General features: G+C 40.6%; 3 protein-coding genes across 4 annotated transcripts; 2 read left to right on the top strand and 1 right to left on the bottom strand.

Moving 5' to 3' along the window:
* Positions 1-165: 165 nt before the first annotated feature.
* rbbp5 (retinoblastoma binding protein 5) lies at positions 166-8,922 on the bottom strand. Its single transcript, XM_026307693.1, has 15 exons — positions 8,782-8,922; positions 7,834-7,859; positions 7,561-7,733; positions 7,077-7,217; positions 6,752-6,914; positions 6,399-6,508; positions 6,060-6,179; positions 5,560-5,713; positions 5,366-5,437; positions 5,070-5,187; positions 4,394-4,463; positions 3,419-3,654; positions 3,046-3,261; positions 1,430-1,492; positions 166-601 (listed from the first exon to the last, which is right to left on the bottom strand). The coding sequence occupies exons 1-15, from the start codon at positions 8,798-8,800 to the stop codon at positions 549-551; spliced, it is 1,734 nt and encodes a 577-aa protein (XP_026163478.1). The 5' UTR covers positions 8,801-8,922; the 3' UTR covers positions 166-548.
* A 2,511-nt stretch (positions 8,923-11,433) lies between these two features.
* LOC113131067 (transmembrane protein 263) lies at positions 11,434-15,888 on the top strand. The gene is made up of 3 exons (XM_026308121.1): positions 11,434-11,714; positions 13,000-13,090; positions 14,522-15,888. The coding sequence occupies exons 1-3, from the start codon at positions 11,706-11,708 to the stop codon at positions 14,806-14,808; spliced, it is 387 nt and encodes a 128-aa protein (XP_026163906.1). The 5' UTR covers positions 11,434-11,705; the 3' UTR covers positions 14,809-15,888.
* Positions 15,889-17,496: 1,608 nt separating this feature from the next.
* Positions 17,497-23,946, top strand: hgh1 (HGH1 homolog (S. cerevisiae)). Of its 2 annotated transcripts, none has more exons than XM_026308098.1 (10): positions 17,497-17,596; positions 18,283-18,405; positions 18,919-19,057; positions 19,246-19,383; positions 19,875-20,026; positions 20,390-20,490; positions 21,288-21,386; positions 21,757-21,848; positions 21,917-22,039; positions 22,486-23,946. In XM_026308098.1, exons 2-10 carry the CDS (start codon positions 18,296-18,298, stop codon positions 22,639-22,641), a joined length of 1,110 nt encoding a protein of 369 aa, XP_026163883.1. In that variant the 5' UTR covers positions 17,497-17,596; positions 18,283-18,295; the 3' UTR covers positions 22,642-23,946. The 2 variants fall into 2 exon arrangements, with proteins under 2 accessions (XP_026163883.1, XP_026163884.1); XM_026308099.1 differs by having other exon boundaries at positions 17,545-17,596; positions 18,289-18,405.
* Positions 23,947-27,215: the final 3,269 nt, after the last annotated feature.

The following is a 27,215-nucleotide window of genomic DNA, read 5'->3' as shown; positions in this document are numbered from 1 at the left end:
ATGATAAAGGGCTAGAAATATTTAGCCCTAATGCATACAACTTCAATTTATGCTAATCATTTAGCAAAAAGCTACATTTATCTTTCAGGAATCTGGCTCTGAAATTCCTTGTCTGGCAGGACTTACAACTGAGCTCAGGCATGAAAACAAAAACACGTTAGCTTGTTATTTATAATCAAAATGTTTTAATACGTATAAAAACGAGAAAAATGACAGCACGCACGCACGCACGCACGCACGCACGCACGCGCGCGCGCGCGCGCGCACACACACACACACACACACACACACACACACACAAAATCGGGGCATGGGCGTTCTATACATGACGAATCCTAGAGACAGAGGACGTGTGATCTCTACTGTGATGACCTGGCTGCTTCACGCTGTTTGTCAGTTCCTGTCAATGATCCGGGTCGAGGAGTTGCCCCGTGAAAACATGCAGGAAACAGTGCACAAAACCAGGCTGCTCTCTCAGTCTGTACATGACATCAGGATTTGTGTCTCCTTGTTTGAGCCTGTAGGTGCTTCTCCACGACTGTACACGATCAGTCCATCCCTCCAATGTCGTGTTGTTTGTACGACTGCGTTAACATACTCCCTGTGTAAACACACACATTAATGTCAGCCAGACACATGACCTAGAACACTTGTCTTTACGTAATATTTCCTTAAACTAATGCAATAAAACGGTGATACTACTGTAGTAAAGACTACTGTAATAAAACTCAAATATTTGCTAATGACATCCAGGTAAAAACACTGGCGGAGCGGTGTAATTATTTGTACTGTGATTATTTCAGTGTAATGTACAATTCCACAGCATTACTTCCCTCAGTTTAACAAGAATCACAACCTCAATATGGCTTCCATTCACTAATGAATTGTTGCTGTTAAGCTATTAATAAAACATCTGGTTCAAGCAGCTGGAGGGCTTTTAATGTGAAACATCTATTGCACTGATGTTAATTACAGCAGAGCTGTGGAAATGTACATTATACTGAAGTATAACACAGAAAGTGTTCTTATGAACAATATGCTCAAACATACTTGTATCAAAGAAAATGATAAATGTCTCATTCTTTCCACAGTTGAAAATTCACAGTATGGTATTTTGATTTATGAAATTTTCCCCAGAGCTATACATATATAAATATATAGTTATATATTTTAATTATTTCTCGCTGGAGAGATGTAAAGTTTCTTCAGGAAAAAGGAATAGCTTAATAGCTTGTTGAGAAATTATTCTTTCTTTGTGTGGGTGAGCTGTTCAGAAGATCAGTGTGTAAGAAAAGAGTTGGAGTCAAGACGCAGTTAGCCTAGCTAACCTGGTTCTGTTCAAAAACCTACCAACACCTGTTAGCTAATGAACATTTGATCTCATGATTTTAAATTGTACACAAACAGAAATGTAAAAATAGGACAGTGCCTGTCTGCAGCTTCCTGAAGTCTTGATGTGCCTGCGAGGTTGCCAACTTTGGTACAACTGTTCCTGTACAGAGAAAAACACAACAAAAAACAATCTGTGCTCATCGACTGCATCTGGCAACTCAAGCTGTAAGCTGGAGAGGCTGCACACAAGCACCAGGTGGATACTTGTTTGTCAAGAAATACCAGCTCATTACACCCCTTAAAACCACAAACTTAACTTTTACATTTGTGTTTGTGTATTGGAGTTGTTTGCCTAGATTTCTTCAGTTTTCACAGGTGGTTTGGCTTCACTCAGACTGTTGTTAGCCTAGAAAACATCTGGAATCTGGGAGTTAATTTAACATTGTTTGATGCTGAGAAAGGCCAATGTGCTCTTGGTATGCACTGGTTTTGTTTTTAATCATGTAGTCATGAATATACTGGCTTATTTTTTTCCTTGACAAAGCAGCATTTTTTATTTTATTTTTTTTTAAATCTGCTTGGCAACAGCGCTTTTGGTGGAAGTGCAAAGTAGGACAATTTCAGACACTGACTTCATTAATGTACACTGTCACGCCACACATCTCTGACGCACACACCGAAACAGGAAAGACAGGACCTGAGCAGCACCTCTGCAGACAAATGTTCATGTCACACAGCAAGCCCAAGGAGCGAGGTGGGAGTGGGAGCAGGAGGGTCAAAGGCCAAGCAGGAAGTAGATGTAGACTAGCCAGCTAGCCTGCAGGGAAACAAGCTGCACCATCCCACTGTTAGCCACGTGAACACCCATCTGCCAACCACAGTCCAGCTTCGCCAAAGTTTAAATGACAGCAAATTGGTCAGTAAGGCTGAAGTTAGCAGAGGTTATACAGGTGTAAAGCCGCAGTCAGAGAGAGATAAAACTCTGCAGGTACAACAGGAAAGACAGTTCATGTCCCATTCATATGAATAATTAATCATAAAATTATGTTTCTATCACTTTTCTGGTGTTTCTGATTTTCTGTTAATTACATTATTAACACTTAACTACACTTTTCTCAATAAATCCTGAACACCTGCAGAACACTGCTCTGCTCTCTGATTTGAAATGGCCTGAAGGATTCAGCTTGCAGGAGTCAGCTTAGTCTTGCTGGAGAAAGATGAACGGATGAAGTGACGGATTGTTGCTAGGAGCAATTTGAGAAAATTGTATATTTGTTGTTAATCTTGTCAACTCCCCACTCAAGAGGGGGACAGAATGTTCTGGATTGAGCAGCATCTGCACTGCACTAAACTGATTCATATTTATTCACTGATCATTTTTCTCTGCCTGATTCTCTTTGTCTCTTTGGACATTGTAAATTAATGGCTGCCTGTCGCTCTCATGTTTTAAAATGCCCCCTTACACATCGCTCTACAAAACCTGGTCTGACAGACAGAGCGTGTGCTGTGTTCAGACCTCCAGACTGTGGCTTTACAACAGGGGGTCTCTGTCAGTGAGCTGTGTGGTTGGGTGGTGGGGGCTGAGGGTGGAAGCAGTAAGGGGGGTGGGGGTGCTTTGGAGACAGACTGGGCTGGTGAGGTGTCAGTCAGACTAGCAGGGCGGCAGGACTAGCAGAGCTCCCACACTCAGCAGCAGTGCATTGGCATGCTTACCTGTGGCCAGGACCCCCTCTGCCCTGCCCTTCATCCCTCCTCCTCCTCCTGGGCCAGAGCTGCCCAGAGCCTCCACCGGGAAGGAGGGCCGGTCGCCCTTGTAGGGCTTGGGCCTGAAGGGGAAGTCTTTGTCTTTACCTTTGGAGCCTTTGGGTCGACCCGCTGTCTTCTTCTTTGACTTGCCATCACCTTTCACACCCAGCAGGGGGTGCACCTCTGAGGAGACAGGGGATCAACTCAAATTTAAAGGTCAGCTTTGTCGTATTAAAAGCTTAAGTTAGCAAATGTTCATGTGATAATACACACATGACGACACCATGTCCTTCGACGTTTAACACAAATGTAAATTTATTGTTGTGTTAACGTCTCTCACCATCACTGGGCACCCCCTGCAGCTCAATGGTAGTGGTGCGGGCCTTCTTTTTGGCCGGGCCCCCTTCAGAAGAAGGCTGCCGCTGCTTCTTGTCACTCCCAGCCAACGCATCCTCTGAGCTGGCAGTCTGGGCTGAGGCATCGGGCAGTGGGCCAAAGGGGTTTTCCTCTGGATCTTCAACCTCTGGGGCAATGGGCAGGTACAGCAGGGCCTTGCAGTCCTCCAGTTCCTCGTCACTAAAGGACAGTCATTGTAAGAGGCTGTTAAAATACAATTATTTCCAATAATCTGAACTGTTATCTTTAACTGGCTCAAAAATAAGGTTTACAATAATAAAGAGAGTAAAATGAATCCTGATAAATAGACACAGTATTGAATCTATGTATTAACAGAATTAGCCACTAACTGAAAGTCAGCTGTCAGAAAAGAGTTCACCACAGCTAAGAAGCCATGGTGACTGCCTCAGGGTTGTGAAAGGATGGATCTAATTTTTGCAATATTTCTGAGCTGAAGGTTGGAAGCATGAGTGTTTGACGTAGTTCATGTCAAAACAGTTTCCAACAGTTAAATCCAGCTAAAAAGGAATGTAACTGTTTTGACAACAGAAGGAATGATTTATATCTCAGCTTTGACAATTACAGAGATTTGACTGGTCCATCCATCACTCACAATCATGAAGATATTCAGAAATGTGAGCCTATCAAAAAAAGGTACAACTAGTTGCCACTGTTAATTTGGATTTATTTTACCCTTATTCAGAGGGCAAATCACCACACCACAGCTACTTAGATTAGAGATGGTGTTTTCTACTTTAAGATTTTTTTGAAAGGTCTCGATCCATTGTGGATTTACTTTTACCACAGTATTTGTGAAGAGTGCTGAATCATTGCCAAGCTAGTTTAAGAATGATAGTGTTCAAAGGTAAAATGATTTGCTGATTCAATGGTTGTTTGCAATTGTCTTGTTAATTCTCACCTGCTGCAAAAAGCAACTATGGGGTCAACAGTGGTCACATCCACCTCTTCATCCTCGGCAGCATCTGCGCCTGTAACATCAGAGACATTCAGAACGAATGAAACTAGGACGACCAGCCCAACCCTTAGTTAGCAGCCTCACATTAGTCTCATTAGATTAATTCAAATGTATGCAGTTGACATAAAAAAAAACTCATGTCTGCAATCTTAGCAAACAGTATAATAATAAAAATATTTAAGGAGGGAGTACACAAGACATTAACTGACCTTACATTTTTGGACAACAGTCAGAAACTTTGCATTGCTGCTGCAAAATTATGTTAATGAGGACAAAGCAAAACTTAAACTAAATTAAATTAAAGGCAAAGCAGGGGTTTGCATAATGCTGTCTCAGTGGGTATATCCTGGATATGACAAGCTGGAGGGGAATTAACAGTCTTCATATTTTAACCTCGTCCCAGTGGTGTATGAGCCATGCTATACAAGACTCGTAATTGTTAAGTATTGTTCTAGTATTTTGGTTTCTTTCTCTTTTAATAATGCTGTGAATGGTGTATTGTGGAAATTACCAGATTGTGTGTGATGTAAGGAATTCTACACTCTACTACCCTAAAAACCTCCATTTAGTCCAGTCCTTCTGTGAGCAGAACAAGCCCTCTCACACTGTAGTTACCTACCTGTCTGTTCAGGTTCACTCTTGTCTTCATCCTCAATGTCAAATTCAGACTCTCGTTCTTCATATTCGACGTTCTCGTCCAGTTCTTTGAAGTCTGGAGCAAAAGCACTCCAATTTTCCTGTGAACAAACCGTCACACATCAGTTACATTAACTCTGCTGGTAGCTGTGCCTCATTAAGGCCAAAGCCCCAAATTTATGGCTACATACTTGAAGCTTAAGTTTTGATCCAGGTAGAAATATGAGATATTCAACACAGACAATCTAAATCCAGCCTTTACTATCACTGTCTACTTACCACTTGGTTCTGAGCCCAGATGGACACCACTCCACTGGAGATAGAGGCAATGATGGGACGAACAGGATGCCACTGGACAGAGGTCAAAGGTGGGTTTGGTAAAGAATCTCATTATAAACAACACAGTCTCAATATAATTATTTTAAATCTCTATGTGTACTACTGAACCAGAGTTCCAGTTCTGAAGTCCTTACAGCAACATCCAACAGCAACTCTCCTCTGGTGCCATGCAGGATCTTCACCAGGTTGCCGATGCTCTTCTCCCAGATGTAGAGGGCGTGCTGCCGGGCTGAACCAGCCACAATGTACTCCCCATCCCCAGAAAAACAGCAGCGTTTCCATGGAGTCCTGAACACAGTAACACGGGTGGAGGACATGAGCAAACAGAGCTCAGAGAAAGAGACAGATGCAGTGAAACATGAGACTTTGTCAGTGAGTGTTATTCTTGGAAACTCAGGCACTAAAGTTCAGTAAATCCCTGTAATATTTACAAGAGGTTTAAATTTTATCTCTAATCAAGTTTTAGATAGAAACCTTTTAATAATTTGAATAATGCTTGTCACTTCTATCAATATCCCGCATAAAAAAAATCTAATTTTCCTTTACCGTTACAAGTCAAATTTCAAACAGCAGCATAATGATTATCCCCAACAACACATTCTGTGTACTGGAATACCATTCTGAGTCAACGTACCTGTTTACCAGATCCTGTAGTTTCTGCATGGGTTCAGGCTCACCATCTCGACCACAGGTCAGTATCTCCCTGCCATCGTACACCCTGATGATCCGGTCGGCTGTGTTTATGAGGAAGCAGCTAAACAGAAAACAGAACAGGTGAACAGATAATTCTCAGTACTGTATATCTCAGTTTGCATGTTCCTGAATACCTACTGTAACTGTATCTAACCGATACCAGTTAGACAGAAGGACAATCTAAAATAGACTACAAACTATTGTAAAAGGTTTAGATTGTGTAGTCCAGATTGTTTGTCCATCCTGGTCTAGATAGAGAAAGCCCTCCCATTGCACTCACCTGCCTTTGCGCGCAAATTCAATTGATTTGATGGCGGTGGTGTTGCTGGTGCCAGTGGTCACTCTGAAGGATGCCACCAGCTCCTGTGTGTTTGTGTTCAGCACCAGGATCTGCAACAACACAGAGGGAGATATGAAGAAACTGGTTTAAGTGTAAAATGTGAGTGGAACGAGATTTACAAATGTTTGGATGTAGACCTTCAACCATTAGGACATGATAAAGTCACAAATGTTTTAAATTCTACACATAGAAACTTGCACTGAAACTTTCAGATTTCAAAATTTTATTTACTTGTGCATTCTTGAAATGTGAGGAAGGGTGTACTGTGAATACAGTCTGATTGAGAAACCAACCTTTCCTTTAGCATTGCCAGTGTAGATGTACTCGCCCCGCCTGTCAAAAGCTGCCACCACATTCAGGTCTGAGTCGTCATCCACGGGCAGGACAACATGTTTGGAGTCTGACAGAGTCAACAGGACCGGAGCTGACTTCATGGGACACACTAGCACCTTGTCCCTTAAATAAAATTTTAATTTGTTAGTATGAAAGTATACTAGTTTTTAACTGATGAAAACTGAATAACATGCAAAAACCTGTGGATGTCACGGTTGTTTAAAGTGTATCTGATCAACAGATAACCTCCAAACACCTCCTATGTAACATGCCCAGGTCACTCACATGTCTCTGGGGTGGTACTGTAGTTTCAGGATGGGTGAAGGGAAACGGAACCTCTGGTCACAGTCCCCAGTCAGGACATCCCACTGTGAAACAATGTTGTCTGTGGAGGCACTCACCAGCTTATGGCCGTCTCGACTCCAGCTGCACACACACACACACAAATATATCTGTAAGTCCAAAGTTAATTGATGTGGTTTGTGGTATAAACCTATGATCACTCTTTTTAGATGTCAGTAAAGCCAATAACACTGTTTTCCATCTGATAAGAGGCTCAAACCAAAGATGTTTTCATATTTTCCCAGTGTTCAAATGTTTCCATATAGAGATCTGTTGAAAACAATCTGGAAACACATGCACATAGTTTTCACACAAAACTGTGCTTTACAAACAAAGCTTACTTTGAAAGTAATCTAAGAAAGAGCTGGCAAAGCAGTGGCAACACATCACAAAGTGATGGCTACCCACACCGTATGATGTGTCTCACCATAAAGAGCAGACTGGGTGGATGTGTGCACTGATGATTTTGGCAATGCCTCGTGTGAGGAAGTCCCAGATGACGATGCGGCCATCGTTGCAGCCCACCGCCAGCAGGGTGCCCCAGCGGTTGAAGGTGCAGGTGAGAGCCATGCTGATACAGTCCAGAGTGCCATCTGCCTCCTAATAACATATGAGCACACAATGACACAAAGCAGTGAAAGAGCAATCCTTCACACATCACCCAATACATCTATGTTTATAGTAAGAGCTGGTGGCTTACCTCTGGATAGTTCTGCCCGAACGATTCTGAAGAGGAATAACAAAGAGACATGAATTGGGATGAGAAACACTTTGTGGTCTAGAGTATTTTCACATTAAAATTAATGTGTCACTGGAAAGAAGTATAAATAGTTCAAGCTTAAAGAGAAAAACTTATTTCTGCCTAATATTTATCTAAAAAACTAAAAGTGTGAAGCTTACATTGATATTTAAAACTTGAACTTGGCATTTATTTGGTTCATTTCTTATAAAAACAAAACTAGAGGTAAGATAATTGTATTGCTTCACTTAGTGGAGACATGTACAACCTGGATGAATAAACAAGCAGGACTGTTTAAACCCAATATTTAGATATAAAAACGTTTCTAATAACAACACACAAGAATATAAATCTTCTCTTTGGACTGTTTAAAAACTCTTTAGGTCTACAAACTGCTATTTTACTTGAGGGACAGTGCGATTTCAATTGTCTTGATTTGTAAATGTGTTTTAGTTCAACTCTGTCACCAGCTGTGTTCCCGTTTTTAATTTTACATTGGTTCTAATTGCGGTAAAAGGCAGCAGTGAACAGACTTGATGGACTATATATAGATGACGCTATTACAGATTAAATGGTTATTGAGTACTATTTTTTTATCATTCAAATCAAATAAAACACGTTAATACATCGTGGCTAACGTTAGCTAACGTTAACTATCACATCGTCTGCTGCAATTCGAAACAAACAAACTACATATAATTATTAATCAATCCCAAACCTTGGAAGGTAATTTAAGGCGAAACATTTAATAGATATTAGTAAATGAATATTTTTAATGATTTTATTCAAACTCGTTTGTGTCGCGGTTAGCATGCTAGGCTAACTTAGCTACGACGCTAACCATAACAAGCTGCTGATGTCTGAACAGTCGGGAGTTTAGAAAACAAAGAAAGAGCTTTTCTTAGTTACCGAGCAGTTCTAGATTCATTGCTGAACGACGAGGATCAAACACTCCTTAACAAGTGGAGTATTTCAATGAGTATTTCAGTGAATTATACTCGTATTTACTTCTGTTGCTACTGCCGGGAGACTGGCGCCGAGTGTCCTATGAGGACCCCAAACAATGCGACCCTGGAAAGTGCCTGAACAAAATCCAGTCGCCATTGTTTCAGTACTAAAACCACTTGCCCAACTAAAGCTACTAATAGTAGTTGCAGTTGTACTAGTAATTTCATGTATTTTCTGACTACATACATTAATTGGTTGTTTCTTTGTTTTTTGTTAGATTAGTAACAAAAAACAAGGTACTTGTCTTTTTCTGGCTTTTGTTGATATTAACAGAAAGGTAGAATACTACATTAAGCTTATTCTATTCAATAAACATGTAGCATTTTATAAATAATCTTATAAGCCTATATAGCTCTGTATGGCCACAGTGAAAACAAATCCATCAATATAGATGTAGTGTGACATTTGGTGAAATTAAACAACAGGTTCTTTATAAACATTATGTAACAAACAAACAAAAGAGTCAGAGTGACGTCGTTAACAAGACATTATTATAAGGCACTTATCATTGTTATTATTATTATTAGTAGTAGTAGTATATATTAGTAGTTTAATTAATTAACTGTAATTGTATGTCAAGGCTGATTATCACAGTCTTTAAAAGGAAACCACTATTTTTATTATCTTAGTACTACGTAGTTGTATTTATTTATTTTTGCCAGGTTTTTCTTTTCCCTGACCTCAGACTGCTTTTCAAATAGTGTCATAAGGTTTATGTGTGATTTATTGCTGAGTTCTGATTTTATGCAAGTGTATATTAGTCATAGATGGATTACTAACTAGAAAAAGCAGGGTCTGCCCCAGCAGCTGCAATTAATTAGTAATAATTAATTGTGTGTTGTATTTTAGAGAAATTTGAAAGAGTAATTCATTTGACTCTTGTTATTATTACATAAACAAAGGCTCAATTGGGCCTAACAGCATATTTTACCTTGTGGCTTCCTAACTGGTTAATCCAGCCCTACATTTCTGTGGCTTTTGTGTCAGGATAATAAAGTCTATTCTGTTCTTTTCTGTTACGAGTGGATGAATTTGCTGCCCACATAATCCTGCAGGTCTTGACCACTGACTTTTTACATTTTCCTTAACTCTGTGGTTCCAGACTACTACAGACTGCATATGAATCCATATGTGACCTGCAGGTCTTAGTTTTATATCAGAAACACTGGCGGTAATATCACATAGAGATTGTACACTCAGCCCTTTACACCAGAACAACCAGTTGCAGCTGATGATGATGCAGGATCCGGGGATGGATCCGGAGCTGGAGCTGCATGCTCACAAGAGACTTCCTGTCTTCACAGTAAAGGCCCAAAATAACTTTGCCTGAGCCATGTTACTAAATAACACTCAGTGTAGTATATTTTACGGAACAATCTAAGAATTAATAAAATCATTACATATGTAAGCATGTATAAAATATTTTTTAAAAATTCAAAATCTGTATACAACAAATATTGTTTTGCCCTATAATTATACATCCTTTTTAATTTGTCTATTAATACATCTACAATGTATTGTACTTCATAACTCAACCTGTTAGATAAATATAGTGGAATAAGTAGTACAATATTTGCCTTTGAAGAAGTCGAATTATATAACATGGAAATACTCAACTACAAGTACCTCAACCTTGTACTTAAGTACAGTAAAGGCTTTTACTGTACCACTAGCACCACTAGCTGCTTGAATTGAATCACAACATGGGAAATAAGTTTTTTTTTGTTGGTTTTTTAGACCTTTCTTCTTTTTTTTTTTTTTTTTGAGCCTGATGCATTTGAAGCAGTCCAGGAATAGAACAGGAAGACGTGGTTTAAAGAAACACAGCAGGTTAATTATCTTTTAAAGAAATCAGTGGAAGCTGAAACACTAGGACATACTTAAATAGAAGCAGAAATACCACAGACTATAATTATTGATGCATTATTGTGTTTACTTTAATTATACAGCTGGTAAAAGGAAGTTAATCTAAACTACATGCTTATAATTTGAAGTACTTTACATGCTGGGTAGTATGTGAATTTCCCTCTGGGATCAGTAGAGTTTTATATTTATTCTGTATTTTGTTTTATTCTTCTGATTTTGAAGATTCACAACAGTTATCAGATACCTAAATGTAGAGTAAAACTTTTGCCTCTGAAATGTAGTGAAGTCAATGTATAAAGTAACAGAAAATGAGAATATTCAAGCAAAGTACAAATGCCTCACTAAAGTATACAGTAAATGTGCTTAGTTACCTCTGTGTACCTCTGACTGTGTGCTAATCCATGAAAATATGAAAATACAAGCACCTGCTAAGGCAGAGGCTATGACAAGACAGACCCACTTTCTCTCTTCCTCTTCTTTATTCTTATTTTTTTCCTAATTTCTGGTTCAGCACAAAACATTCACTACTATTCTCACTTTGCCACCTCCAGAAACCTGAAGTTGTCCACCTCTTCACCGGCGAGGGTTTTAATTTGAAGCCGCAGAGCGGAAGTCCAGCGTGTTGCAGTGTGTATTTGTGAATGTGTGCGTACGTGCGGTTGTGTATTTGTGCAACTGTACTTGTGTATTCGTGTATGAGTGTGTGTTGAAGGCGCCACGTCGGCAGAACCGTCAGGCTGAAAGGAGACCTGCGTTCAGACTGGCTGTAACTGTGCGTGAGGAGAAGTTAGAAAGCTGCACATTGACGCAGCACAGGCGTCAGAAACGAAGCGGGAACAGTTTCACGTAGAAACAAAGACATTAAATTAGACAAGAGTTTGCCTGGGAGGCTGAAAGAGAAGCTGCTCCAGACTTAAGTTTCTCTGCCAGGTGTGTTTGTAGGAGAGACACGGGGAACAATGGTGAAGGTAAGGACGCATCAGTTTTTCAGCCCCAGGCTCTGTGAGTGATGATGTGGATCTTATATATGAAAACAGGTTATTTTATCACTAGTGTTCCCTCTTTGGTCATATATCCTAAGAAAAATGTCATTTTCTGTCCAGCAGCATGAGAGGAAGGCGTCACAGCTTCCTGCAAATAGTCTTTAAACTCTGATCGAGCTGCGCCAGACGTTAATTTAAAAACCCTAAATTATGGCTTCCAGGCAAAACTGCTGCAACATTTCGTGGAAATACGTATATCCTGCATTTGTGACTCTCAACTTTGGGATCGGGGCCTCTTTCATGGGTCAGGAGGGAAAAACTGAGGGGTGAGGTTTATATAAAAGGAAATAACGTTACTGTGTTTGCTGTTTAGACTAAGTGCAGTTTAATGATCAGGATTTAGGATCACTCTGCAGCTCCAATCACCTGTGATAGCAGGGGAGCATCTCTCAGCTGGAAGGTCACAAGTCAAAAAGGTTTTCTGACCCATAATAACCATGGATCATGTTCAGTGTGGCAGCCACCGATTAAGCCTTTCTAATTCTTATACAGTTATATAATCAGACATGAGCAAAAAGCCACGTTGCCATTTACTGTAGTTTAGAAAAGTCAGTAGCTCAGGTGACACATTCAAAAAATGAAAAACTAAATTTAGACACTGAAAAATGACACAAAACAAAAACGTGCTAAAGAAATAACCTCATCAACACTGACCTAAAGCTCAGAATTTCAAAATTTACATACCAGATAATTACATATTCAGAAATGACTCCAGACCCAGCTGGTGAGACAGTGATTTGTGTCTGTAATTTAGCTGAAAACGAATAAATGCTTTTGCACATAATAACAGGGTTTGAAAGAATTGTCTCTTTCATTTTTGTCATGTATATAATTTGACATGCAACCTAACAGGACATATTTAACAAGTAGAAACAATGCGGTATATTCAGTCTGTACATGTGAATTTATTATTTAGGCAGTGAAAGAGTAATGGCAGATTGATGCTTATTGAATGTGAGAAGAAATACAATCTAAAATTTACAACATTTTGATAGAAATCTGGAACTGGCAGAGGAGTATGACGTGTACGAGCAGATATTTGATGCCAAATTTAAATACCCCTGTGTTTCGATGGTCACTGCTACAGACACACGTTAGTCACACCTTTAAGTATTTTAATTTTACATCCAGCCATGTAAGTATCAGAGGTAGAGAAGTGCTGCTGGTGTATTCTGAGTAAAGAAATCTGGCCTTTTCCGGTGTTTTCCAGAATGTGAACAGCGTTAACATGGAGCCCCAGCCTGGGACCAGCATGGCCTCGGACGAAGCTGAACCCGCCTACAGCACGCAGTCCTCAGAGGGTATGTAGCCAGTGCCCACCCCTGGGATGCGCCTAGATGCTGGAACATCAGCAGGGAACATGGTGCAATCAGTGCTCATATGTTGCCGCTGCTATTTCTGAAACCGTTAGTTTGTCAGGGGACTATGTGTGTTTGTGCAACAGCGGCTGCAGCCACAATCTGCTATTTGTGTCCCAACACTTTACACCATTGCAGAGTCCCGCTGCTCCCTCTCAGTCAACATCACTGTTGTTATTGGATCAACCATAGCTCTGTTTTCATGTCTGATGAACGTTTACACGCCAGGTGGATTGTGGAGGTCACACCATGAGGGGAGTTGTGTAGAAATCCCAAATGTAACGATACACTCCTGCTTCTGTAACACTGATGTGTACCAGTGTTTAATCTGACCTCAGTTTTTTTAGCCACACTAGCAGCATTACTCTAAGGATGGCGAGGTCAAACGGAGTACCAGTGAAATATTTCAACCAATACCAGGCAGATTGCTGTGAAAACAGACCCTCATGATTCCCAGAGGATCATCCTAGTGAGTTTGCTGGTTACTTGACCTTTTGTCTACTTTCACCAGCAGCTCAAAGTTTCCACTTTAACCCATGAAGTATTCTGACATCTTCTGGCAAAATGTTTTCACATCCAGACCATGTAACCTGAAATGTCAGCCTCAGCTATACTTGGTGTTCACTGCTAATTAGTAAACAAATATCAGAAAATCAATGCATTAGTCTGGTGATTATCTGCATTCTTCTTCTTGTCAACAAATAACATGTGCAGACCCAAACAAACAATGAACTGATCCTGTTACCAATGAATATGGTTTCCTCCTGTAACCAGAAACCAATGATGAGGTTGAGTGTCCCAAACAGGACAGGATAGTACAAACAGAAAGTACAGACAGAATAACATCTTGTTGGTTTTTGTCTTTTTCTGGTTTTTGTTGATATTAACAGAAAGGTAGAATACTACATTAAGCTTATTCTATTCAATAAACATGTAGCATTTTATAAATAATCTTATAAGCCTATATAGCTCTGTATGGCCACACTGAAAACAAATCCATCAATATAGATGTAGTGTGACATTTGGTGAAATTAAACAACAGGTTCTTTATAAACATTATGTTTTTACACTGTGTTTTCAGGAACAAGACTTTGTCTGCCAGGGCAGGATACCTACATATGTCAATAGAGGCAATTAGTTAATAAGTAATTAATTTTCAGAAAACTAAGCAGCTTTTTTGGTAATCAGTTATTGAGGTTCTTTTGTAGCTTGTTATATGAGAGGATCTGATACGTCTCTATTATATGTTGGCAAACAGAAAATGATAATGGACAGTTTTCAGTATTTTAGGACAGATAAGGAATTGATCAACAGGTTAAAAAGTGATGACAATGTATGTGTTGATGTGTGTGTGTGTGTTTGATTTGTTTTCAGACCCTGGTAAAGACCATGTGGCGGCTCCACCTGGCATGATGTGGCGGGTGACGGGCGGCCTCTTCAATGTCACCAAGGGTGTCGTTGGTGCTGCTGTGGGTGGAGTGGCCTGGGTGGGCGGCAAAAGCCTGGAGATCACCAAGTCGGCCGTGACCACAGTGCCCTCCATGGGGGTGGGGCTGGTGAAGGGCGGGGTCTCAGCCGTGGCTGGTGGAGTATCCACAGTGGGCTCGACGGTGGCAAATAAAGTCCCTTTCACAGCCAAGAGAAAAGACAAGGCCGAGTGAAGAGGAAGACAAGGAGGATGGTGAAGATGACGATAACGATGATGGACTTGCCCCACCCTGAGCCAACAGAGGAATGCTGCCAGCTGATCTCTGTCTGCAATCAGACTCCACAGTGCCTTCTGATACCTTTCTCGGTTATGAACATAATAATCTTGTCACCGTACCGAGATCTAGATTGATGCAAATACTACATTCAGTACCTAAAACTTCAGTAGTACTATGATGCCATGGCAACTCTCCACAACCAGCAAGAAACGTTGGTCATTGATATGCTTCATACCCGGACGGGGGTTTGTATGACTGGAACAGGCAGATTCCGTGGACAGGGATCCACTTTAGCTTGTGGTGGTGACTTCCTGAAGCTGTTAAATATTTTTTATCTGTTTACAATCCAGACTGAGGCTGCTCCAGTCCTCTGTCTTCTCTTCACTCTTTCCAGTCTACACACATTTGGTGAAATGTTTTTGAATTGACATGTTGTTCTTTTGTCTTGTGATGGTATTGAAGTGATATTGAAATTTTTGTGTGTTGAGAAAAATGCGTTGGAATTGAGGGATGAGCAGCGTTCTTCAGAATACAGCCTTCACTGTCTGAAGAGTCTGGCGTGGTGTCTTACCCAGCAGCCCTGGATCTGCATGTAGGAACACTCCTCTGAAATGCATGTCTGAAGACTCTAGACAAACAGAAGCACACCAACGTTCAGGTGTTTCAGCTTTATTACTGTAGAAATGTGTTGTTTATAGTGTGTTTGAAATGTTAAAATGCTACATCAAATGCTGACCAGGTGACCGTTTCTTAAGAGTTCAGAAGAAAACATCCAGCAGCATTTTGTTCACTGATTGATGCGTGAGAGGAAAAGTGCCCAATGTTGACTGAGCTGGTTGAACTAACTATATGTTTTAATCTGAAAGTGAGCACTGTACTGTAGTGCAGTCCATGTTCCTAAGAGGTTATACACAATATAAGCATTTCAATTGGAGTGAGTGGGAGCAGTTGCTATTGGATCTGAATGTCTCGTATGTTTTTTTTTCCCCTTTTTTTTCAATATATATCAATAAAGTAGTTTGAATGTTAAATATATTCGACTGGAATCTGTCTTGCTCTGTCATTTTCTGTGTGTTATTGTTCATTTCATCTTCGGAGGTTTCTTTCAAACAGGTTTTGTTCGCATCGTTCGTTTCCGTGAAGTCTAAATAACCTAGTAAATGCGTTCCTTCCTCACAACATCTGCAAAACCAGTTTTATTAGACAAGTGGTGGTACTGAAAGGATGATATTGTCAGTCAGTCCACTTTCAGCCCAGACTGTGTATGTTTTTTTGTTGTTTTTTTTTTACAGACAAGGCCTCAGCAACACAGAGTTGTTAGCATGGCTGAAGTCCATAAGATTTTATTAAATATTTTTGTTACTGTTTTTTTTCTCTAAGTTAATAACCTAGTTTTACTGTGCATTGTTTACATCGATGTTTGCCTGCTAGCAGCCATCAGTTTCTCTGCCTCTGCCATGTTTTTGTGGCTTGTTACCAACTTTTGACGTTAAAACGTGGCAGTAAAATGTGTTTTGTGTTGCCTGTCTGCTCAGTCGCTTGCAAAAACTCCAATAAAAACACGTCTCCATAGTGTGACCAGCTGTCAACTCCACAGGGTGCCATTAGTAACATCTCCAAAATAAGCTGCACAGTCTGATGAGTTTATTTGTGATCCATGTCACTTCCCCATGAGTTTGGTAAAAACTAAGCTGCAGCCAGGCAGCTTATCACCAGGCCCACAGAAACTGTGACCTTCATTCTAACCTGCCTCTGTTCAGACTGAAATAATTTGTTCTTATTAGTTTTAGTAATAAATAAGCAGAGACATCACATGGTTGCCCTCAGTCTCCATCTTAACCTAATGTTTTAGACTATTTTGTATGAGAAATAATTCTGTGCTGTGGTGCTCTGCTGACCTGGCAGACACATGCAACAGCATTATTTACATGTTTAGATTGCATGGACATAAAACCTTTAAAAATCAGCTATTAGTGTGTGTTTATATGTTTTAATTTATGTGTGGGCAGCATGGTGGATGAGTGGTTAGCACTGTTGCCTCACAGAAATAAGGTTCCTGGTTTGAAACCCATCAGGGGCCTTTCTGTGTGGAGTTATCATGTTCTCCCTGTGCTTGTGTGGGTTTTCTCCAGGTACTCTGGTTTCCTCCCACAGTCCAAAAACATGTATGTCAGGTTGATTGGTGACTCTAAATTGCCCATAGGAGTGAGTGTGAGTGTGTGAGGTTGTTTGTCTCTATGTGGCCCTGTGATGGACTGGTGACCTGTCCAGGGTGGACCCCTGCCTTTCACCCAAAGAGAGCTGGGATAGGCTCCAGCTGATCCCTGGGACCCTGGTTAAGGAATAAGCAGATATATAGATAATAAATGGATGGATGGATTTATGTAAAAACAAAGATTGGAGGACTCGTACCATAACTATTTGCATCAGCAGATGTGGTTTGAGTTTATCCAGATTACAGATGTTCTTCAGCTTTAACGATCTCCAGCTGTGAGACCAGAGACCACAGCTGGAGGGCAGTAACACCTCGGGAGTGTGTCAACTGCAGAAAGCTGCAGTATATTGTGGTAATCTTACAGAATAACGACAGTAGACACTCCCGGCCAGTAGGTGGCGGTATGAAATCAACGAAGAAGAAGCTAACCCGGAAGAAAGGAGGTGTAGTTTCCACATGGGCGATATTAGATGAATACAGAGGAGGTACAGTAGCGGGATGTTATCTGAACACTTCTCATAGCTAAAGGTAAGCGTGTGTGTTACAGCGGTTTCATTAAATTGACAGAAATGTTTGTTTTATGGAAACTTGGGCTGATGTTTGCAAAGCAGCTGAGAGATTTTCAGTGACGGTAGTTTCTTGCAGTAACTTAACAGAATATAACGTTAATGATTGATCTAGTCTCTTTATTCTTCCTTTATTAGTGTTATTTTGAAGATTTGTAGTGTTGAGATAACAGCAGAGAAACCAGTTTTATGATACACTACCTGTTTACATTAAACAACAAAATCAACATAAACATGGTGTAAATCAACATTGATGGCATTGTTTGTTTATTTGTTTACGTCCTTGCTGTAATTGTGACAATATCCACTTTTCTTGGGGTCAAAATATGTTTTACTGTCAAAGTTACACATAAAATTTAACACTTAACATCCATGTTCACACTAAGACTCCACAGTACAGATTAGACCAAACTAACATGCCAATCCAAACCTACTACATATGTCATTATGAAAAAATACATCAAAAGTAAAAAGATTATAATCTACATGATTATTAGATGGTCTAGTGTAAACAGATACAGGCTACACTGTATTTAAATATAGTGTATTACTTTATGATGTTATTTCTGTTCAGATGTTTTATGAAGTGCAGTTTTTGTGCCTGTACGTTGTATTTATTGTGTTTGTGATTTTCCTGCTGTTTGTCAGACACAGGTAGAAAATGCTGAGTGAGTCTGAGGCTGCAGAGCTGCTTTCCTTCCTGAGCCCCAGTACACGGCCTGATGTCAAAGCCGGGGCCACAGAGTTCATCCTGGGACTGTCTGGGCACAGGTAGGACGACGCTTAATTACGCAGCTTTTCACTGTGTCCCCTTGTCTCTCTGCTCCAGTACAGGTGCTTCACTAGTCCTGAACCAGACCAAACTCCTGCTTCATGTACTGTTGTTCAATGCTGATGGTGCTTTGGGTGGACGAGTGGTGCTTCACTGTATTAAGATTTAATTTGATTACTGAACTATGAATAGGACGAACGTTATATATATCAAAACATGACTTTTATACAGGTATTTCTATTGTAGTAGTGTTCTGTATATATAACTGTGTGTATAAAATTTCAATAAATGGCCCGTGACAAACTATAATGTCAGCAGCTCAAATTGTGTATTAATGTATTCTTTAACAACTGAAGGAGACTGTATCAAAAATTACATCAGTAACTTAAACAGACCCACAGTAACTTTCTGAAACAGTTTGATTTGAAAAAAGCAAAATAGTTTTGTTTAACTCCTTTGCCGTGTGAATGCTAAAATGAATCAAGACTATTCTTATTGTGTGTTTGTCTCAGGGATGGTTGTCGCTACCTCCACTCCAAACCAGAGCTACTTGTTGCGACGTTTGTGTTGACCTCCGACCCCTCTGTTGCCATAGTGAAGGACTGTTACCACATCTTCATTAACCTGTCAGCTGATGAGACCCTGCACCAGGTGAGCAGTCTTGGTTGATCAGCAGAGTCAGGTCTAAGGGGATTCTTCTTGAGGAATTATTAATAAGTAAAAACTCTCCTTAAAACAAAAGTAACTGTACAGTCCACTGAGATGTTGTCCAGTCTGTTGGTCCTTCCTGTGAAGACAGTCACATTACAGGTGTGTGTTCTCACATATGTCTCATCCAGGTTTTGCTGACAGATGTCAAAGTTCTTCCAGTGTTGTTAAAGAACCTTGTGGATCCAGAATACCTGTTCTCTGATCAGATTTGCACCATCCTGTCCAACCTGACCCGCCATGAGAAGACCTGCAAGATGGTGTTCAAGGTGGGTCCCTGAGCTGGATCAAGAAAATGTTACCAGGGATGGAAAAAGGCTTTGTCTGGATTGATTAATTGAAATAAAATCTGGATTCAGGGCTTGAGGCAGTCACTTTTTATTTGACTAGACTAGTTCAGACTTGTGGCGATGGCTCCAAGTGTTTGTGACAGAAAAGGTATGTATGTATGCAAACCTCATTTTCTCTTCATTATGCCAAAAGTTGACTAGAAAAAAAGTTTGTGCCTCTGTATGTTTAGTGCAGTATATCTTACTCAGTCTAACATTTTGGTTGTGAAACCAGGGATAAAAATTTAATTAAGACGATAGAGGATGGTAATGTGTTCATTTTTTAAAGGGGTTAACTTGACTATGTATCAGTGATTGGTGATCTCATACAGGTCCACAAAACCACTCAGGTGATCAGAATAAGAATTTATGCTTGTGTCCTGTTTAAAGTGGTGGATATCAACAGGTAAAAAGTTTCTTTGCTGTTTCAGGTCCTTCAGGAGGAGGTTGGTCTGGCTCAGCTGGTGGAGATCTTCTGCACTGACGGTTACAACAAGTCAGCAAAGCTCCACTACCTGGGTCCTCTGCTGTCCAACCTGACACAGCTTCCCGAGGCCAGAAACTACATGATGGACAAAGAGAGGTGAATAATTACAATAAAGGGCAAGAGCTGATGGTTGGACAGGAAGTGGGGAGCTATGTCTCCCAGTTTTTGTAACCATGTGAACCATATGTCACTGGGCGTGTTCCAGTCAAGGTTTTCTCATCAATCCTAATCTGTCTACAGATGCTGATAATGATGTAATCATAGGAAATTCAGTTGAAATTTAGATACTAACATCATTTGGCTGTGGACCCACTGCAGCATGTTGTGACTCTGTGTGTGTGTGTGTGTGTGTGTGTGTGTGTGTGTGTGTGTGTGTGTGTGTGTGTGTGTGTGTGTGTGTGTGTGTGTGTGTGTGTGTGTGTGTGTGTGTGTGTGTGTGTGTGTGTGTTTGTTTTACAGGTGTGTAGTCCAGAGGTTGTTGCCCTTCACTCAGTACCAAGCTTCAGCTGTGAGGAGGGGCGGAGTCATAGGCACTCTGCGCAACTGTTGCTTTGACTATGGTGAGAGAGACACGTGTGCACTTCCTTTACGCCTAAGCTGAAAATATACAGGACATGAGTCCCACCACAGTGTCGGGTTTGATTTATGGCTCAGCATCAGATTTAACCAGGTGAAACCACCACTGCACTGCTAGACAGACGTGTCATATGAGATCAGACCTGCGACTGTTTACTTTCATTCACTTCGGGATGTCAGTGACAGTGGGAAGGTCTGCCATGTCTCAGTAAGTTGTTCTATTCCCTGTAATTGAGAGTGGGGGCCTGCAGTGAGCAGTTCACTGTGGCGGTGGCTTTCCTAGATGTTTGTTGGTAAAGAGTAGAAGAGCCCTTTTTTAAAATCAGTGTCATGATGTATTTAATATGATTGTTCTCTACCAGGCAACACAGTGGATTAGTGGTTACCACTGTTGCCTCACAGCAAGAAGGGCCCGGGTTCGCAACCCGTCAGGGGCCTTTCTGTGTTTCTCCAGGTACTCTGGTTTCCTCCCACAGTCCAAAAACATGTATGTCAGGTTGATTGGTGACTCTAAATTGCCCATAGGAGTGATTGTAACTTTGACGAGGTAAGTCAGCTGCAGGGTTTTCTACTTCTCTCAGTGTGTCTTGGGAGGGTTGGGTGGCTCAGATGGATCTGAAATCACAGTTAAGTGTAAATGCATTCAAGAAGGATTTGAGACAAACTGCAATCCAGTCACATTCTAGCTAGATGTTGAAAAGGTGTAAATGCTCCTGGTTCTCTAGGATGATTACCCAGGTTTTGTCAAAGTTTGAGTCAGACCTCTTCTCACTCTGTCCAGTCCATCACGAGTGGCTGCTGAGTGACACTGTGGACATCCTGCCCTTCCTCCTGCTGCCACTGGCCGGTCCAGAGGAGCTGTCAGAGGAAGAAAATGAAGGTGAGTGTGTGTGTTTGTGTTACTAGTAAACTATGTTAGTTAATTACATCAAAGAAGGTAAAGAGTCTGTGTGAATCTCATTACAAACCTGCTCAGATTCTTGTCTAAACTAAATGCTTTTAGTTTGTCCTGTCCCTAACAAGCAGACAGATACAGAGCTAACAGAGCTAACAGAGCTAACAGAGCTAACAGAGCTAACAGGGCTAACAGGGTGAGAGAGTTAACAGAGTTAACAGAGCTAACAGAGCTAACAGGGCTAACAGAGTTAACAGGGCTAACAGGGTGAGAGAGTTAACAGAGTTAACAGAGCTAACAGGGCTAACAGGGTGAGAGAGCTAACAGAGCTAACAGAGGCTGATGTGGTGTTCAGGTCTACCTGTGGACCTACAGTACCTCCCAGAGGACAAGACGAGAGAAGACGACCCCGACATCAGAAAGATGCTGCTAGAAACACTTTTACTGGTACAGCAAACACACACACAACATGATATGCATATAGACGAGTGTTTTACTGTTTGTCTCTGATGTAGCTGACAGCGACCAAAGCTGGTCGCCAGACACTAAGAGAGAAGAATGTTTATCCGATCATGAGAGAGTTTCACCGCTGGGAGAAAGACGTCCACGTTACAGCAGCATGTGAGAAACTGGTCCAGGTGAGAAAGATCTAATCAGTGCACACATCTACAATATATATATATATTAACTACAGGACTAAACACTAAATGGTTAATAATCCCTTTAAATGTGATGCTTTCTGCTGATGGTTGGGCTTCAAAGCCAGAAGCTTTATCTCCTCATTTCAGTTGTTCAAATCACAAAAACACAGTGAGATGTTTCCTTTCACTTAGTAAAATAAAATGCAGACATTTCAGTTACACCTTCATCATCTCACACTGACAAAAATAATAAAAATGGGTGACAAGTCAGAACCTCTGTGAAAAACACCACAGCATCTATCTATCAATCTGAGAGATGAACAGATTCACAAAGGACCATTTATTACACATATCCTGGATTAGACTGACATTTTGAAGTGTACCTAATAAACTGGCACAGATATGCTGACACTTCTCTCTTTGCCTCCATCAACTCCCTGTAGGTGCTGATAGGAGATGAGCCGGAGCAGGGGATGGAGAACCTGATGGAGGTGGAGATTCCTAAGGACGTGGAGGAGAAACTGAAGGAGGCCGAGGCCAGAGAACAGCAGGAGCTGGAGCAGGAGAAGAAGAGACGGGAGGAAGAGGAGGAACCGTGATGCCAAATAGACAGAACAGGAAATTGGACTGATACAATAAAACCCGTTTCAGGCCTGGAGTCTGTGGACGTGGCGTTTTGTCATTCACACACAGGTGTGAGGTAAATGTTCCTAAACTGTATTCGGACATGACAGGACATTTACAGGAGACACAATGCTCAGTGATCTGTCAGTAGTTTTAAAACATATTGTACGTTTGAAGCCTTAATGACCATTTTATAATGTCAGTGACTGTGAAGTGCAACATGTTAGTTTGGAAGTTTTTTTCTCTTTCTCACAGCACGAGTGGAAAAATTCACTCATTTATATAGTTTTGAGTTTTTAATCAGATTCTATTTTTCTTTGTGCCTTTAAATCTGACACATTTATCACAGTGTTCCTTGGTGAGAATAACTGGAGTTCTAAATCCATTTCTTCTCCCTTTTTCTACACCATCCATCCATCCATTTTCTATACCCGCTTTTCTTGGATCAGGGTCACAGGGCCTTTTTCTACACATGCAGGGGAAATGAAAGTTTTTTTTCCTGATTTCTGGTTCAATATTTACCAGGTCTCCAATTTGCTGCACCTGACTGACCACAAGGGGGTATCAGAGTTTCTGTCATCTCTTCACACTGACACGTAAAACCAGTCAGGAACTGAATCACCACTTGCCTCCCTGTCGAAGTTCCTCTGTAACTTGAAAATAAACATGGATGTAATGTCACATTTAAAACTCACAGCACGAATGGGAAGTGGTTCTGGTCCCTATGACAGAATATAAAGCTGAGCTCCTTATGTGATAATAGACTTGAAAATCACACTTTAAAAAGTGAGGAGGTCTTTAAAAATATAAATAAACATATATGTTTAATATGAAAAATAGGATTATATTATATTATTATTATATTGTCATGACATTCACAAAAAGTGAGCAAAGGGTATTTTTGAGAGTTCATGTCTGGTCCTCACGTCTGTCTCAGAAATATATTTACTGTTGGTTAAACCAAGCACTAAGGCCTTGTCTGTATGTCGATAAGTGTCCAGATATTTCAACATTTTCATGTTGTAGATCAGCATTAGCAGCCAGTGAGGTTCAAAGGCCATTATTTTAGGAGCCTTACACTTACGGTGTGTGTTCGTGTGCTGACCAGGTGTGTTTTTTTTTTTTTTTATCACCACCAATGTTAGTTTTTCCACCTCAGCACAAGGTCAGATCCAAACACACAGATCTGGCTCTTTTCACCCTCAGACAGGGACAGTATGTTGTCACAGCAGGATAAAAAGGCCAAGCAGCTCTGAGCTGTTTGCTTTGTCTCACCGTCACAGATGTTTGAATCTTTGTGCTTTTTATAAAAGAAACAGCTTCTCCTTGTTTAAACTGCTGAACTATGGCAGTGGTTTTACTAAGCTCATGTCTTTGGGGGCAGATGGGGCTACGTCCTACGTGTCTGTCCAGAGCTGTACGCAGAGAAACATTCATTCAGACTTTTTAACACGTTGCATATTCTGTCATGGATCCAAAACGTTTTACAAACCGGCCTCTCTACAGAACCCTTCAAACCAAAACAACTCTGGACGCGACCTGGACCCACACCTTAAATAGTCCAACATGCTGCATGTAGGAGAGACTAAATAAATGTTTTGTTTAATAAAACTAAAAAGTAGCCTAAATAAATAAAACACATGCAGAAACACTACACGACTGATTGTTTCACTTGTGTGTTCGAATCCCGTTAAAGACACAGTCACACTTATCCAACCCCGTGCGTAATATGGCACTGTGCGTGTTTCTGCTCTGTTTACTGGGATTTAACTTTATGTTTTTTAAACCTGAGAGGTGTTTGGAGACAAATCGCACGTAAACCGAAAAGGAAGAAGGGGCGATGGGAGTATTATTTCACCCGTGTTGTCTGTTTGCACAATGACAGTCCAGCACCGATGGCTGCGTCTACATTGTCGATAACGACAGTGCAATATAGATAAATAGACAATAATTACTCTAACCAGCCCGTTAGCTTTAGCTAATTTGTCTCATCTGAAAAACGTCCCATGAATAAACGGATTTCTTTAGTTTAAGTATCGGAGCTGAGACTGAACACGCTGCTGCATTTTTGTTCCCTGGAAGGAGAAGAAAGATGACCTGTGTGTGTGTGTGTGTGTGTGTGTGTGTGTGTGTCAGCAGCAAATCAGACGCCGGGGTTTCTTCCTGTGTGTAGCTTCAGAGCGCACACATGCGATACGTGTAGGACGTGTCCTGCACGCCAACTGTGTTGTTTATGTTCTGAACATCTGACACACTTTCTGCACAGCTGGATACTGCAGGGCTGCTACTGCATGTGCATCTGACTTTATTATAAGCCTCCAAGCAAAACACATGAGATATAATGTCAATTTGACTATATTTCATTGTTCAGTTAGTCTTGCAGCTAAACTTTGATTTTAACACCAGTCACTTCACCGGGACCTGAGCTTCTTTTAAACTGGAACTCTGTGCCAGGAACACGCCAGAACACACCTGATGGATCTGCTACTAAATAATATGAAGTTATTTAAATGTGATAACATTTCATTTTCTACATTTTAGGCTGTTCAGTAAATTTACTAAACCTTTGTTGAAGAACACATGATTACGTCAGGGCTTAAGACTAAGTCTAAGGATTGAGAATCCACTTGGGACTTCTGGATGCTGAATTTGGACGTGTTGTTATTCAATTGGGAGCAGAGTTGGAACTTGATGTTCTTGATGCTTTGGTCTTTCCCTGGGAGTTGACTCAGGTCTTAAGAGCACCAACTTGAGCCATGTGATCTGAAAAACAATCACATATGAGCATCTACTTTTATTTAGTATTTTAGGGTTTTAGTCTGTTCTCTCTTTTAGGTTTTCCCTTTTACTGATGTGCCGCTTTTATTTAAACAGGCTGACAGACGATTCTTCCAGTCATTACTTTCTGTGTTACAGCACATTTTAGTGTTAACATTTGTGTACTATTTAACTTTATTTTGCACCTGAATACTGCTTGTTCTTTAATGTTCTTAAAAACTAATTTGTTGATTTATACAGAACATTGTTTTTATCCTTCATGAAGGAGGGTTTGTTGCTGGAGGCTACATTAGTTTTATCTCGGTGCAGCTGATAACCTGTAAACTGCACTAACCCTTCTGTGAAAATTGTAAAGGTAATGCTTCAGCAGATGCTTTCACACACCAGGGTTCATTTGGAAAATGAATGAAACACTAAACAACCAATCCATGTTGAATATTGTCTCTGTGCAGTAGACAGATACAGTAGACCTCCTCCCTCGAGAACAGTCGAACAGACTGTACTACTGGGACAGAGGAGAGGTGTGCACCTTTAGGGGATTGTTGGTCATGTAAAACATTCAGCACACAGCTGAAAGAGCGAGAGCTCATACTACCAGAATAACAACTCCCTCCTCCTCTCCTTGAACTCAGCTCCTCTACGTGTGTGTGCGTGTGTGCGCGCGCGCGTGTGTGTGCACGAGCTGGTAGGTCAATGGAGCAGCAAGAAACAGATCACACACTTATACTCAGGGTGCTCATAAAACCTGGCATATGCATTGATATCTGGAGGCTGCTTTATCAAAATGTGCAGCAAACACATCTGTGAGTGTGTGTGTTTTCCTGTTGTGCGAAGGCTGATACCATGTCTGACTGTTAAGTGTGAAGCTGTAATCAGGGTGTGGTTAGCTTAGCTTAGCTTAAAGACTGGAAGCAGAGGGAAACTACTAGTCTGGATGTGTTAAACAAGAAATAGTCCCCCCATGGATACGACACTGTTTCCATCGGCTCTTTGCTCGTCAGTGGTATTGTATCAAAATGACAACAAGACTCCAGCAAGTTCGGTCCAATTCTATTCTATTCTATTACAGATTCAGGAGGCCATGTTTGGCTTCTCTTAGTGTTTTATTGTTAATTTTTGTTAAACTTCTGAACTGAACATTCAACTAACAGAGTGGAAAGATGGATTGAGCAAAAAAGTACATGTGTTAACATAAGAATATATATGAGACTTAGAAGTATGAAAAATAGAAGTATGGTGTTCCACTTCAACAAAAAGCAGCTGAAGAACTTTGCCTAAATAAACTAGATTTCCTCTGACCTTTGTATCACAAAAGCTCTATTATATTAGAGATGTTGAAACAACTTGTATAACTTGTTTGATAGAACCAGCTGGCATCTGACTTCTGGCAGCAAAATGTAAACTAAGACATCAACTGAAGTGGATCTTAGTAAAAGCATTTTAATACTTGCTTACATATCCAAAGACATGTGACTGTATTTTAAAGAAACCTTTGTCAGGTTTTCTTCTCCACAGCTGCAGGTCACAATCATAATGGTGGCAGATTTACTATTGCTGTCTCTTGCAGACTGCATCAGCTATAATTAGCTATCTGCACACTATAATGGTTTCGTAGCCTTGTATTTGATGGCTACGTTATCTGACAGCATACTAGCTCAGCACCATTTAATACATGAAAAACTGGGGATAAAACCAATTCAACATCTTCACCAGCTGTTGATCCAATTGGAAAACCAAAATATTAAACTGTAGGAGAAAACATACAATTACT

Source organism: Mastacembelus armatus, chromosome 5, assembly GCF_900324485.2.
Source record: "Mastacembelus armatus chromosome 5, fMasArm1.2, whole genome shotgun sequence".
In the NCBI taxonomy this organism is placed as follows: domain Eukaryota; kingdom Metazoa; phylum Chordata; class Actinopteri; order Synbranchiformes; family Mastacembelidae; genus Mastacembelus; species Mastacembelus armatus.
The sequence above is the reverse complement of the archived record's forward strand: the minus strand, read 5'-3'. Positions and strand labels throughout refer to the sequence as shown.